Below are 11,082 nucleotides of genomic sequence, written 5' to 3'. Positions count from 1 at the left end.
CATGGCAACATTAGTTGTTTGGACGCATTGATAAAAACTTTACTAATCCTAAATCTCTGTGATTAATTGCAGTCCCAACTGGTCCAAGGAACTAATAATTCCCATAGTTCCAAAAAGCAGATAAGGCCACACATGTTGTGGACCAAACCGAAAACCTAAAGAAAAGTGGACGCCATCTCACTCTTTGAGTTGGAGGGATTGAACCGACCGTTACAGCTTACCAAAGCTTGACTGCTTGAGTACATAAATAAAAGATTCTGGGACATCTCTACTACGTAGGATAGGATTCATGGGACTTTCTTGTTGAGAAGCCAAAGCTAAAAGCTAAAGTATTCAGCCGTAGCAAAAAATTGAGCTGCCATTGTACAAGGCTTGCTTGCCTTTGTAGTTTGTCCTCTTCCTCTCTTCGCATCCAAACAAAACCAAGACAAGCAAAATGCATGCATAAGCATGAGCGAAGAAAGAAAAGAAAGAGCGCTGTGTTGCTGTCAAAACTGAAAACTGTGGAAGTGAGAAGAGAAGATCCCATTTTGTGAACTGGTGAGGGCTGCAGGTTTCAGTTATTCTTTTTCTGTTTTTCTTTGCTTTCATGTAGGTAGCAGCTCACACACTCGAACACAATTGTCCTTTAGCTTGAGTGGTGTATTTTCTTTTTCATTTGGCAAGCCATCACATTTTGGAGCAGGTAGAAATGAGTCCCCGTTTGTGTCTGTCTACATTAGAGGATGGGAGGGGAGCAAGAGGAGATAGAGCAAGAGTTATAGAGAAAAGCAAAAGGGGAGGAGAGGACTTCGAAAAGCCTTTTACACGTGATAAAGAAAACACCAAAAGCAATTGCATGCGTGGATAGAAAAGATTCATCTTCATCATCATCATCACCACTCTTATTAATTTCTTTCTCTTCAACATTTCAATTTTTCTCTCTCTCATGTAATCTTGAAAGTTGAATCACCCCACCAAAAATCCCATCTTTTTAGTTTAAATCTCCACTTTCTAGCTCTCTTCCCTTCCCTTCGTTGTTAGCCCACCATTTTTTCCTTAAAGCTTCAAACCTCAGCTCAGTAAACTTTAAAATCTCAGTGTCATTTTCTATGAAGCAGTGGTATAGGGGCCATCTTTCTTCAGATAGTGTGATTTTTGTTGGAGTGAGTTTTTCAATGTTTATTCCTTTTATCTGTTCTAGCTACACACATGCTACTATTACCTCTTGTGACTTTTGTTTCTTTCTAGGCAATTTTATTCTCTTCTTGAGCAGTCATACTTTGCCTTCCACATTTATTAATGCTTGTTTATATGTGCATATATGAGATACTGGTGTCTTTTTTCTTTGGATTTACTCATCCATATTTTGTAGTTTTCTGATGCAAAGGTTTGGTCTTGGTTAATAGACAAGGTAAAGGAATGGTTTTTGTCTCCTGGGCATTTCCCCTATTACTTTTATTTATTGGTATTTGTATGCATATTTCAACACATAGATGTTATCTTTATCAACTTATTCTCCTATTCTCATCCTGATTCATGGATGTTGGGTTTCCAACAGAAGCATCTAATACGATTTCGGTTCTGGGTTGTGTTCTTTTTGTTCTGTCTTCACGTGTGTGTCTTTTCCAGCCCAAATCCTAGTTTAGTTACAATCCTTTTTTTCCCCTTTTCTTTTGGATATTCCATGCTCTTTTTGAACAGGGTCATTGAGAGTTGATATTAACGAAATATATCCATGTACTGTAGATATCATTCATAATAAGGGTTCATGGAACATAATTCTTAGAAATACCAAACTCATATACAGTTTATTGTGTGGTTATATGTGATTATTTTTACTTCGTTAACCTCTTTATTGAATATATTCTTGATTTACTTCACTCTAGGAGTTCAAATGTCCAATAGCCACTTCAACTTCTAAGTCGCGGGTAGTGTTTGTTGATGAAACAAACGTGCGAGAACTTGGGGCTACTTAGTTTTGCAAAAGAATGGTAATGTGTGTAGAACTATATGTAGACTTGAAGTTGAATGCCTGACATTTGACTATTGCGTGTGAAAATTGGTTTAAGCATCCGCAATTTCTCTTACTGGTTTTTTTCCCTGTTGGGTTATTTTAGTGACATGGCTTCTCTTCTCTGTTTCTGGATTGCAGTTGGGTTGGCCTTAAATTTTTGAGGAGTAATGAGGGAAGATTGAATAGTGATTGCGAGAAAGGGTGACTGTCTTGCATTGTGCCATCAAGGGGAGAATTTTTGTTTTAAGCAGGTTTCCGTATTCTGCACAAAAAGTCTTTGCAAGCAAGCTGTCATCATCATTACTATCATCATGCCTATTAGGCAAATGAAAGAGAGCTCAGAACAGCATTTCGTGATCAAACCCCAGTGCCAGAGCTCAATGAATCCAGTTCAGAAGAATCCCAAAACAGCTCAAAACGGCAAAGGGCCACCCGCCCAAGAAACTCAGAACACCAAGCCTTACAACCAGTCCTCACCTCCATCAAGAAATAGAGGAAGGAGAAGGGGAAGAGGTGGCCGGAAATCTGATCAAGGTGACACCTTGATGCGGCCAAGTTCAAGGCCTTGCACTGCCGCAAATAAGCCGGTTTCGGCTGAACCTGCTGGTCCTGTTGAATCAACTCCAACAAGTAGTTGTGCTAAGAATGGGAACAATAAACTATGTAAAGTGGACATGGGTTTTCCCTCTTCAAGCAAGTCATTGAGTTTTGCACCTAGACCTGGGTTTGGGCAACTTGGAACGAAATGTATGGTTAAGGCCAACCATTTCTTTGCAGAGTTACCGGACAAGGACTTGAACCAATATGATGTAAGTTGTTTGTGTGTTTGTTTTTTTTTTCTTTCATGTTCTTCATTAACTTAACTGTTGAGTGTAATGCTGCAGAGTTATTAATTGTTTATACTTATTGATTTGGGGCACGACTGCTGGGGCCCTTAGGCTGACATTCAGTATGTTTATGTTTTTATTTTTTCTTTTTGTATCTGCTGTTACTTTGCAGGTAAAATTGAGTAGGCTCATTTCTCTTCCTTGTCCTCTGCTTTTAAGTAGCATTAATGGCCCTTGAAAATGGTAATGGGCATTGTACTTAATGTTCTGTATATTTCATTGCCTTTTGCAATTATTCCTGCCCATTTTTGCAGGTTACTGTAACTCCTGAAGTGGCGTCTAAAAACGTGAACAGAGCTATCATGGCAGAGTTGGTGAAACTGTACAAAGAATCTGACTTAGGGATGAGATTGCCTGCATTTGATGGCAGAAAAAGTCTATACACTGCTGGTGAACTTCCTTTCGCTTGGAAAGAGTTCACAATTAAGTTAATAGATGAAGAGGATGGAGTCAATGGCCCCAAGTATGGTTTTATTGCTCTCTACAAAGTACAAACCTCAATTTTAAAATTTTAAAGACTTCATTTTCCAGCTAAGGATGAAAAATTCTCAAAGGAATATTCAGCATAAGAATAAAAATACAACAGGATTGGTCTTTATAACCTTTACAATCAGAACCTTTCAAATTTTAATTAGCAAAATTTGTTGTGGTAATTAGTTGAACATCTGAATTCATTTCAGGAGAGAGAGGGAGTACAAAGTTGTACTCAAGTTTGTTGCACGGGCAAATTTGCATCATTTAGGCCAATTTCTTGCTGGGAAACGGGCAGATGGTCCGCAGGAAGCTCTTCAAATACTTGACATTGTGTTGAGAGAGCTTTCTGTAAAAAGGTATCACAATGATATACGTGGTATATTCTTCCTTGGATATATTAGTGTATCTTAATATGACTACTTGAAAACTAATGCATTTGTCCTTCATCTTTTTCCTTTTTTTTTTAATTTTATACTGCACACTTTAATAGGTACTGCCCAGTGGGGAGATCATTCTTTTCTCCTGTTATCAGGAGGCCTCAACGTCTTGGAGATGGCTTAGAAGCATGGTGTGGGTTCTACCAGAGTATAAGACCAACTCAAATGGGCTTGTCTCTCAATATTGGTAATTTACCTGGTGATTTAGAAATTTAAATCACAATGGCTCTACTTTTATGGTTACACAACTTTATGTTGTTTATTTCATGAAGATATGGCTTCAGCTGCATTTATTGAGGCTCTTCCGGTGATAGAGTTTGTTGCCCAACTTCTGGGAAAAGATGCAATATCACGCCCTTTGTCTGACTCTGACCGTGTTAAGGTACTTTCTATTAATTTGGCAAATATAAGCTTGAAGTACTTTATGCTAAATGCCTATAGTGGTTTTGTAATTCGAATGTGATCCAGATAAAAAAGGCACTCAGAGGAGTGAAAGTTGAAGTAACGCATAGGGGAAGTGTGCGAAGAAAGTATCGGGTTTCTGGGTTAACAACCCAACCAACTCGAGAACTAGTGTAAGATATTTGTCTTTCGCTAAAGATTGATGTTCATTTCTTTAAGTAGCTGTCCCTCATCCTATAAACAAATTGAAAGTTGATGGAACAAAGAGTTGTTGAAACGAAATGTGTTGCATCTAACTTAACTAGTCCAAGCCCATCCTCTCTGGTAACATGGGCATTTTAAACAAATTCTTGTCTGCTGTTTCAGTTCGTTTAACCCCTAGTTCCCGTGATGTGTTTATTATTATTCGTCCTTTATGTTAACACTCTCAATTTGAACTTGCAAGCTGAACAAGAGAAACTAATAAATAGTTCTGAAGCAGTTTTCCAGTTGATGACAATTCAACGATGAAATCAGTTGTTGAATACTTCCAAGAAATGTATGGCTTCAAAATTCAGTATACCCATCTTCCTTGCCTTCAAGTCGGGAACCAAAAGAAGGCTAACTATCTACCAATGGAGGTAACATGATTATTAGTCAACGTTTTGTGTTCCAGTGGATGGGTTCAACTTTTTACTGTCTTTCAAGTTCTTGCATGTGCTCTAATTTTATTGAACTTTCAGGCATGTAAAATTGTTGAGGGCCAAAGATATACAAAAAGGCTGAGTGAGAAGCAAATTACAGCTCTTCTGAAGTTTACATGCCAAAGACCCAGGGAGCGTGAAAATGACATTTTGCAGGTACTTCACCTAATCACCTTACTAGTTCCAGTCTCAGTTTGACCTTCAAATCTCATGGTACCGGAGGAAATTTCACCACTTGAATGTCTTATCAATCCAAAACATACACACCATCTATTAAACAAAAAAAAAAAACTACCTTTTGAGTGCATATAGTTGAATAGTTGAGCTGGAGAAAATGTTGAAATCCTCATTCTCTGCTAGTTTCCTAAGGCTTGATGCATGCTAAAAGCTTCTGCCTTCTGCAACAACCTTGGAGTTATCAAGCTCTGGATTATCTCTATGACAATGTAGCAGAGTAGGAATTTAACTTGATACTGAAGTCCCTGGTTATGTTGTTTGAATAATAACCATTTCTACATTACACATTCTCTATTAGGATTCTTACCATAGCATCTCTTCCTTTTCTCAATTAAGTGCCTAAAATTTAGTGCTTACTCTATGATTTCTGAACTTCAGAAAGTCTTAAGTGAGGTTAACTGAGCCTGAGGAATTGATGTGGTATCCTTTTGTTCTGCTCCTATGCAGACAGTTCAGCAAAATGCATATGATCAAGATCCATATGCCAAGGAATTTGGGATCAAAATTAGCGAAAATCTAGCTTCTGTGGAGGCAAGGGTACTTCCAGCGCCTTGGGTACGAATGCATTTTGTTCTGATTCATATCTGTGAAGAATATCTTATGTTGTCCTTAACGACATCATTCACTTATTTTTAGCTGAAATATCATGAGAATGGAAAAGAGAAGGATTGTTTGCCTCAAGTTGGACAGTGGAACATGATGAATAAGGTAAGACTTTCTTTTTTTTTTTGTATTGATTATGCTTGAACTAATTTTCTGTTTTATTAGAAAATTCTGTTGCAACTTAATTCTTGTAAATATCTTCTCCAGCTTCTATATCATTTTGCAAGTTACTTATTGAATACAAGGCCATAATTATAGTTGAAGATGGTTACAACTTACATGAGATATGAAACAATAGTAGTCATCCCCCCCTCCCTCGTTTCTCAACTGACATATAAAATACTCCTTTCCGACATAAAGGGCCATGTTAGCTAGCAAATCCAAGTGGCAAAAAAAAAAGGCGCAACTTTGTAATGCATGCTAGTTATTTGTTGGCCAACCATAAAAGGACCCTTAGTATGCATGATGGGGTCTCTCTTCTTTTCAATTGAATTGTTGCAACACATTTTTGCTATGTGACTTCTTTGGGAGTTGCAACTGAATACTTGTTCTCATGCTGATAGAAAATGATCAATGGGATGACTGTTAGCCGGTGGGCGTGCATCAACTTCTCGAGGAGTGTCCAAGAGAGCGTTGCTCGTGGGTTCTGTAATGAATTGGCTCAAATGTGTCAAGTGTCTGGCATGGTAGAGTTTTGTTCTTTTCTACTTTGATTAGTCTGTGCTAAAGAGTATATGGTATTGAATTTTTGCCCTTTGTTAAAATGTTGATAGTTGGCTCTCCTATTACAGGAATTCAATTCAGAACCTGTAATTCCAATCTACTGTGCTAGGCCTGATCAAGTTGAGAAAGCTCTAAAGCATGTTTATCATGCTTGTATGAACAGACTAAGAGGAAAGGAACTGGAGCTTCTGTTAGCCATTTTACCAGACAACAATGGTTCATTGTATGGTATGTTTGAGAGACAGAAACTTTTTTAAATTGGCATGAGCTCAATACTATCATTATCTAATGTATCTAATACGATTTGATTCTACTTTATAGGCGATCTGAAGAGAATATGTGAAACTGAACTTGGTTTGATATCACAATGTTGTCTGACAAAGCATGTCTTCAAGATCAGCAAGCAGTACTTGGCCAATGTGTCCTTGAAAATTAATGTTAAGGTAGGAATGATGCAATGATACTTTATTTTAAATTATTTTGATCATAGCTTTATTTCTGGTGAATGGCTTCATTGAGCCTTGATTGCTTTGCATTGCTGATAGTATCCCCTTTGGCTGCCTCTCTGACTACTTGTTACAATAAGTTTTAGTACCTTTAACCTTGTTAGTTACTTTTCCACTCAGAAGGATTGCTTGGCCTATTCAATGTACTCCTTACTTCTAGATCTCTCAATTTATGCAAGCAGATGGGTGGAAGAAACACCGTACTTTTGGATGCTATAAGCTGTAGGATACCATTGGTTAGTGACATTCCAACCATCATATTTGGAGCAGATGTAACCCATCCAGAGAATGGAGAAGACTCCAGTCCGTCAATAGCTGCAGTATGCTTCACTTACTGTAATTGCACTTCTCTGCATTATTTATCTTGAAATATTAGGTTGCTTAGACTATTTCTGCTTGTAGGTTGTAGCTTCCCAGGATTGGCCTGAAGTCACTAAGTACGCGGGACTAGTTTGTGCTCAAGCTCATAGACAGGAGCTTATACAAGATTTGTACAAGACATGGCATGATCCTGCCCGTGGAACCGTCAGTGGTGGCATGATTCGGTCTGTGAAGTCCTCGCATTTGCTGCTTTTTGTTTGTCTGTGTTTCTGCTTGCAATATTACTTCTTTTTGGAATTTTGTTCTGGGATTTCCTTTGAAATGCAAGAGAGTTGGTTCTTTACCATCTCCTGTTTTCTTGTTTCAGAGATCTTTTGGTTTCCTTCAGAAAGGCAACTGGTCAAAAGCCACAAAGGATCATATTTTATAGGTCAGTAACTGTCTTGTATTGTCTGGCTGTAATGCTAGACTTGAGTAAGTGCCACAAGGATGTGGTTGAAAATTAATCTTTAAGAAAGTTGATGTCACTTCCTACCAACCACGAGTTTGCTTGCGACTGTGCAGAATGAGCTAATATGTCTTTGCAGGATGATTGTCTTTACGTTGCCAAATAAAAGTCTGTGCTTTTGGCCTTATTTAAAACATGCTTCTTTTTGTTTTCTGTGGGTTTTTCGGTGGAGGAAAGTGGTTTGAAACTTTGAAGATTTGTTAAAAAACACTTAAATGTCCTTACAACTATAGTTGATGTCTGATAGTGATGTTCATTGAAACAGGGATGGTGTGAGTGAAGGGCAATTTTATCAAGTCCTGCTTTTTGAATTAGATGCAATCCGGAAGGTACGTGTCCCTGGAGTATGTAGTTTTCTTTTACTGGTAAAATTTATGGTCTTTAAGTTCATTTCTACAAACACCTTCAACTTGGTTTGTAGCTCTCATCACTTGTTTTCCAGTTCTCATCAATGGACTTTTTTGCTCTAGGCTTGTGCTTCTTTAGAACCAAATTATCAGCCGCCAGTAACTTTTATTGTGGTACAAAAGAGACATCACACCCGGCTATTTGCTAATAATCATAGGGATCGCAGTAGCATGGACAAGAGTGGAAATATATTACCTGGTAAACTATTACAGTTTACAAAGCACAGTTCTTTCTTTAGGGAAATGCTTATATTTCTTTTTGGAATTTATCTGATGTCAATATATCTCTCGTTTCTTAGGCACTGTGGTTGACACTAAAATCTGTCACCCAACAGAATTTGATTTTTACCTTTGCAGCCATGCTGGCATTCAGGTAAAAGATTGGCTTTTGGCTTATGTTGCTACAACATCATTAGTCTTAAGGCCCTTAGCTTGTATAACTGAGGATCTTGATGCCTGCAACTTGTGCTATGACCAGAGATGATTTGTTTATAGAGCAAGGAGTTCGCGTCTTGTCCATTTAGTTGCACATCTTGCATTAGTATGTATGAATGATCTTATGGAACCAAGAGCTCATGACACTTCTAGTTGAAAAGAAATAACACTCATATGTAGTTTTTTGTCAGGCAAAGGCTTAATCTGAATAGTATTTGAAAATTATTTTCTATCCAATATGGAACCTTAGAAGTCAGTTTGGAAAGATGAGTGGATTGGGTTTTTTGGCCAATCTCATTGTGAAGATAGACTTAAATTGGGATCGCTAGTACATGTACATTATTTTCACTTCTATAATGCTTTTAGGATGAGATGATAATTGATTCGCTTATTGTGATATGGCATACAAATATATTTTATTTTTTAACATGTCTCTATATATACATTGGTTTTACCTCCAGGATGAGATGGTAACATATAATTCTCTGCCATGACAGGGTACAAGTCGACCAGCACATTACCATGTTTTATGGGATGAGAACAATTTTACTGCGGATGGCATTCAGTCATTGACAAACAATCTCTGCTATACATATGCAAGGTGCACCCGTTCTGTTTCTGTTGGTGAGTGGAAATGCCCTCCTTCCCCCAGAAAAAAAGATAAAAAGTTAAAAGAATGATTGTAACAGATTATAGAAAGGTGGAAGTTGGCCAAAAAGATAAAGACTACGAATTTGGAAGAGCATGTGCTGAATTGTTTTAACTTCTTGTGGCCTATGATAAGTTAAGATAATTTTGGTTGAAAATAGCATGATGTTACCTCGTGTGTCGCCTTACAACACTTGTGCCTGCTAGCAGGGCTTGATTGAGGAACTCCATACTTTCCTCGCCCACTCTTCCTCCCCGTCTTTCCAACATCCACCTCCAAAATATCTTGGTGATTCTGGAAGTTCTTTTTTCACACATAAAGTTAATTAAAACTTTCGCATATCGTATGCTTCAAAGATATTCTCAGCTGCAATCAGGGCGGCCAGAGGCACAGAACCACCCTCTTCTTTGACCTAGATCATCATTTTGTGCTCACCTGTGTCTTTATGTTCTGCTTGATGAAACATTTTAATGCTCCCTCAGTCCTTTGAATATTTTCATTTGTGTTGTACTTGATCTTCTTAACGTCATTGAGAAGTTCCGGTTTTGTGCAGTTCCTCCTGCTTATTATGCACATTTAGCTGCATTCCGAGCCAGATTCTACATGGAACCAGATTTGCAGGAGAACGGATGTGCTGCTGCTGGAAGAAAAAGTTCCAGAGCAGCTGGAGAGTCTGGTGTACGACCATTGCCAGCGCTAAAAGAAAATGTTAAAAGGGTAATGTTTTATTGCTAATCAGAGGATAGTTAGCGAGTAGCAGAGGTAGCTTATAAATCAGGGGTAAGGCAGTTTACATGCAACGTAGAGCCTCTTTGTAAATGGACGGCTAGTCATGCTATGTTGCATGGTTCAGAAATCAGATGAATGATGTAAAAAGTAGCTGTACCTTCCTTCATGGCTTCAACGATGTGCTTTAGATTATGTTTACAGGTTCCGTTCGCTGTTGAATGGCTTTCTGTCTAATGCTAAAGTTGAGCATTGGCTAAAAGTACTGAGGCTGCATATCAAAGTGGATGCTTAAAGTACATGATCCCTGAACAAATCTACTGTTCTGAAACACCTGAAAAGTTGGCAATGATGCCATTTCCTAGTACGGACGATGGGATCTACCCATAGTAATAATATCATGAGCTATATGGTCCAAATTGGACATGAAGTCTCCCTTGAAAAACAAAGAAAAAAATGATGCCATTTACATCTGGTGGCAAGTTCAAGTAGTGTTCAAGCAGGTTGACCAATATATACAGACTAAATCTAACGATGATTTTGTTGGCAGCACAAACTAACAATTTCTAAAATATTTGTCCGCTGAGAGGACAGGGATTTTGTCGGACGGATAATCAATTGTGTCAAAGTTTCCAAGCTCCAACTGGCGTCCTAAAATGGTCAGCTTTTTGCCATTTTGAAAAAACAAAAATCAAATGGCATTGCACTGTTAACAGTAAACACGTATTGGAAGTGGAAACAAGAAAAGACCACAAAAAGGGTGTTGGCTGTCCTAAAGAGCAAAATATCCAGATGACCATGTCAATTTGCTCTTGTTTTAGTGACTGGCGAAACATGGGACTTTAAATTCCACACTTTTTGCAACTGAAGCTTCCAATTCTATTCTACTTGTACTTCTTCTTTTTGCTTTTTTTTTTTTTTTTTTAAAGACAGACAAGAAGCTCTGGGAATTATTGCACCTAAACTGTGACATCTAGTGTTAATGATACATTTGAGGAAGAAAGAAAGGTTTGGAGACAGTAGTCTTTTAAAAAATGACTAGGGATGCATGGACGCTTATATCTAGGTTTATCTAATTGTCAGGATTT

At 38.0% G+C, this 11,082-nt stretch overlaps 1 protein-coding gene across 6 annotated transcripts; it reads left to right on the top strand.

The window, feature by feature from the left end:
* Positions 1 to 268: 268 nt before the first annotated feature.
* Positions 269 to 10,256, top strand: LOC113734183 (protein argonaute 10). 6 transcript variants are annotated; one of them, XM_027260562.2, is made up of 23 exons: positions 269 to 540; positions 1,869 to 1,973; positions 2,135 to 2,805; positions 3,138 to 3,346; positions 3,564 to 3,713; positions 3,848 to 3,981; positions 4,067 to 4,176; positions 4,263 to 4,369; positions 4,678 to 4,816; positions 4,919 to 5,035; positions 5,564 to 5,671; positions 5,753 to 5,824; positions 6,283 to 6,405; positions 6,511 to 6,670; positions 6,764 to 6,885; positions 7,131 to 7,268; positions 7,351 to 7,493; positions 7,637 to 7,699; positions 8,043 to 8,106; positions 8,248 to 8,383; positions 8,484 to 8,557; positions 9,117 to 9,243; positions 9,822 to 10,256. In XM_027260562.2, the coding sequence occupies exons 3-23, from the start codon at positions 2,308 to 2,310 to the stop codon at positions 10,001 to 10,003; spliced, it is 2,976 nt and encodes a 991-aa protein (XP_027116363.1). In that variant the 5' UTR covers positions 269 to 540; positions 1,869 to 1,973; positions 2,135 to 2,307; the 3' UTR covers positions 10,004 to 10,256. The 6 variants fall into 6 exon arrangements, with proteins under 6 accessions (XP_027116363.1, XP_027116364.1, XP_071937972.1 ...); XM_072081871.1 differs by lacking the exon at positions 269 to 540 and adding an exon at positions 661 to 1,145; XM_072081872.1 differs by lacking the exon at positions 269 to 540 and adding an exon at positions 1,375 to 1,393.
* The last annotated feature ends 826 nt before the right edge of the window (positions 10,257 to 11,082 follow it).

This window comes from Coffea arabica, chromosome 3c (genome assembly GCF_036785885.1).
Source record: "Coffea arabica cultivar ET-39 chromosome 3c, Coffea Arabica ET-39 HiFi, whole genome shotgun sequence".
NCBI classification, from domain to species: domain Eukaryota; kingdom Viridiplantae; phylum Streptophyta; class Magnoliopsida; order Gentianales; family Rubiaceae; genus Coffea; species Coffea arabica.
Note: the sequence above shows the minus strand (reverse complement) of the source record. Positions and strands in the feature narration are given on the sequence as shown.

What these genes read in the sequence shown, in the direction of transcription:
- LOC113734183 (XM_027260563.2), top strand. Translation starts at nt 2,308, where the DNA reads ATGCCTATTAGGCAAATGAAAGAGAGCTCAGAACAGCATTTCGTGATC. An exon ending in CTGACTCTGACCGTGTTAAG is followed by an intron (nt 4,177 to 4,262) that starts GTACTTTCTATT and finishes AATGTGATCCAG; the next exon opens with ATAAAAAAGGCACTCAGAGG. An exon ending in GTGAAAATGACATTTTGCAG is followed by an intron (nt 5,036 to 5,563) that starts GTACTTCACCTA and finishes GCTCCTATGCAG; the next exon opens with ACAGTTCAGCAAAATGCATA.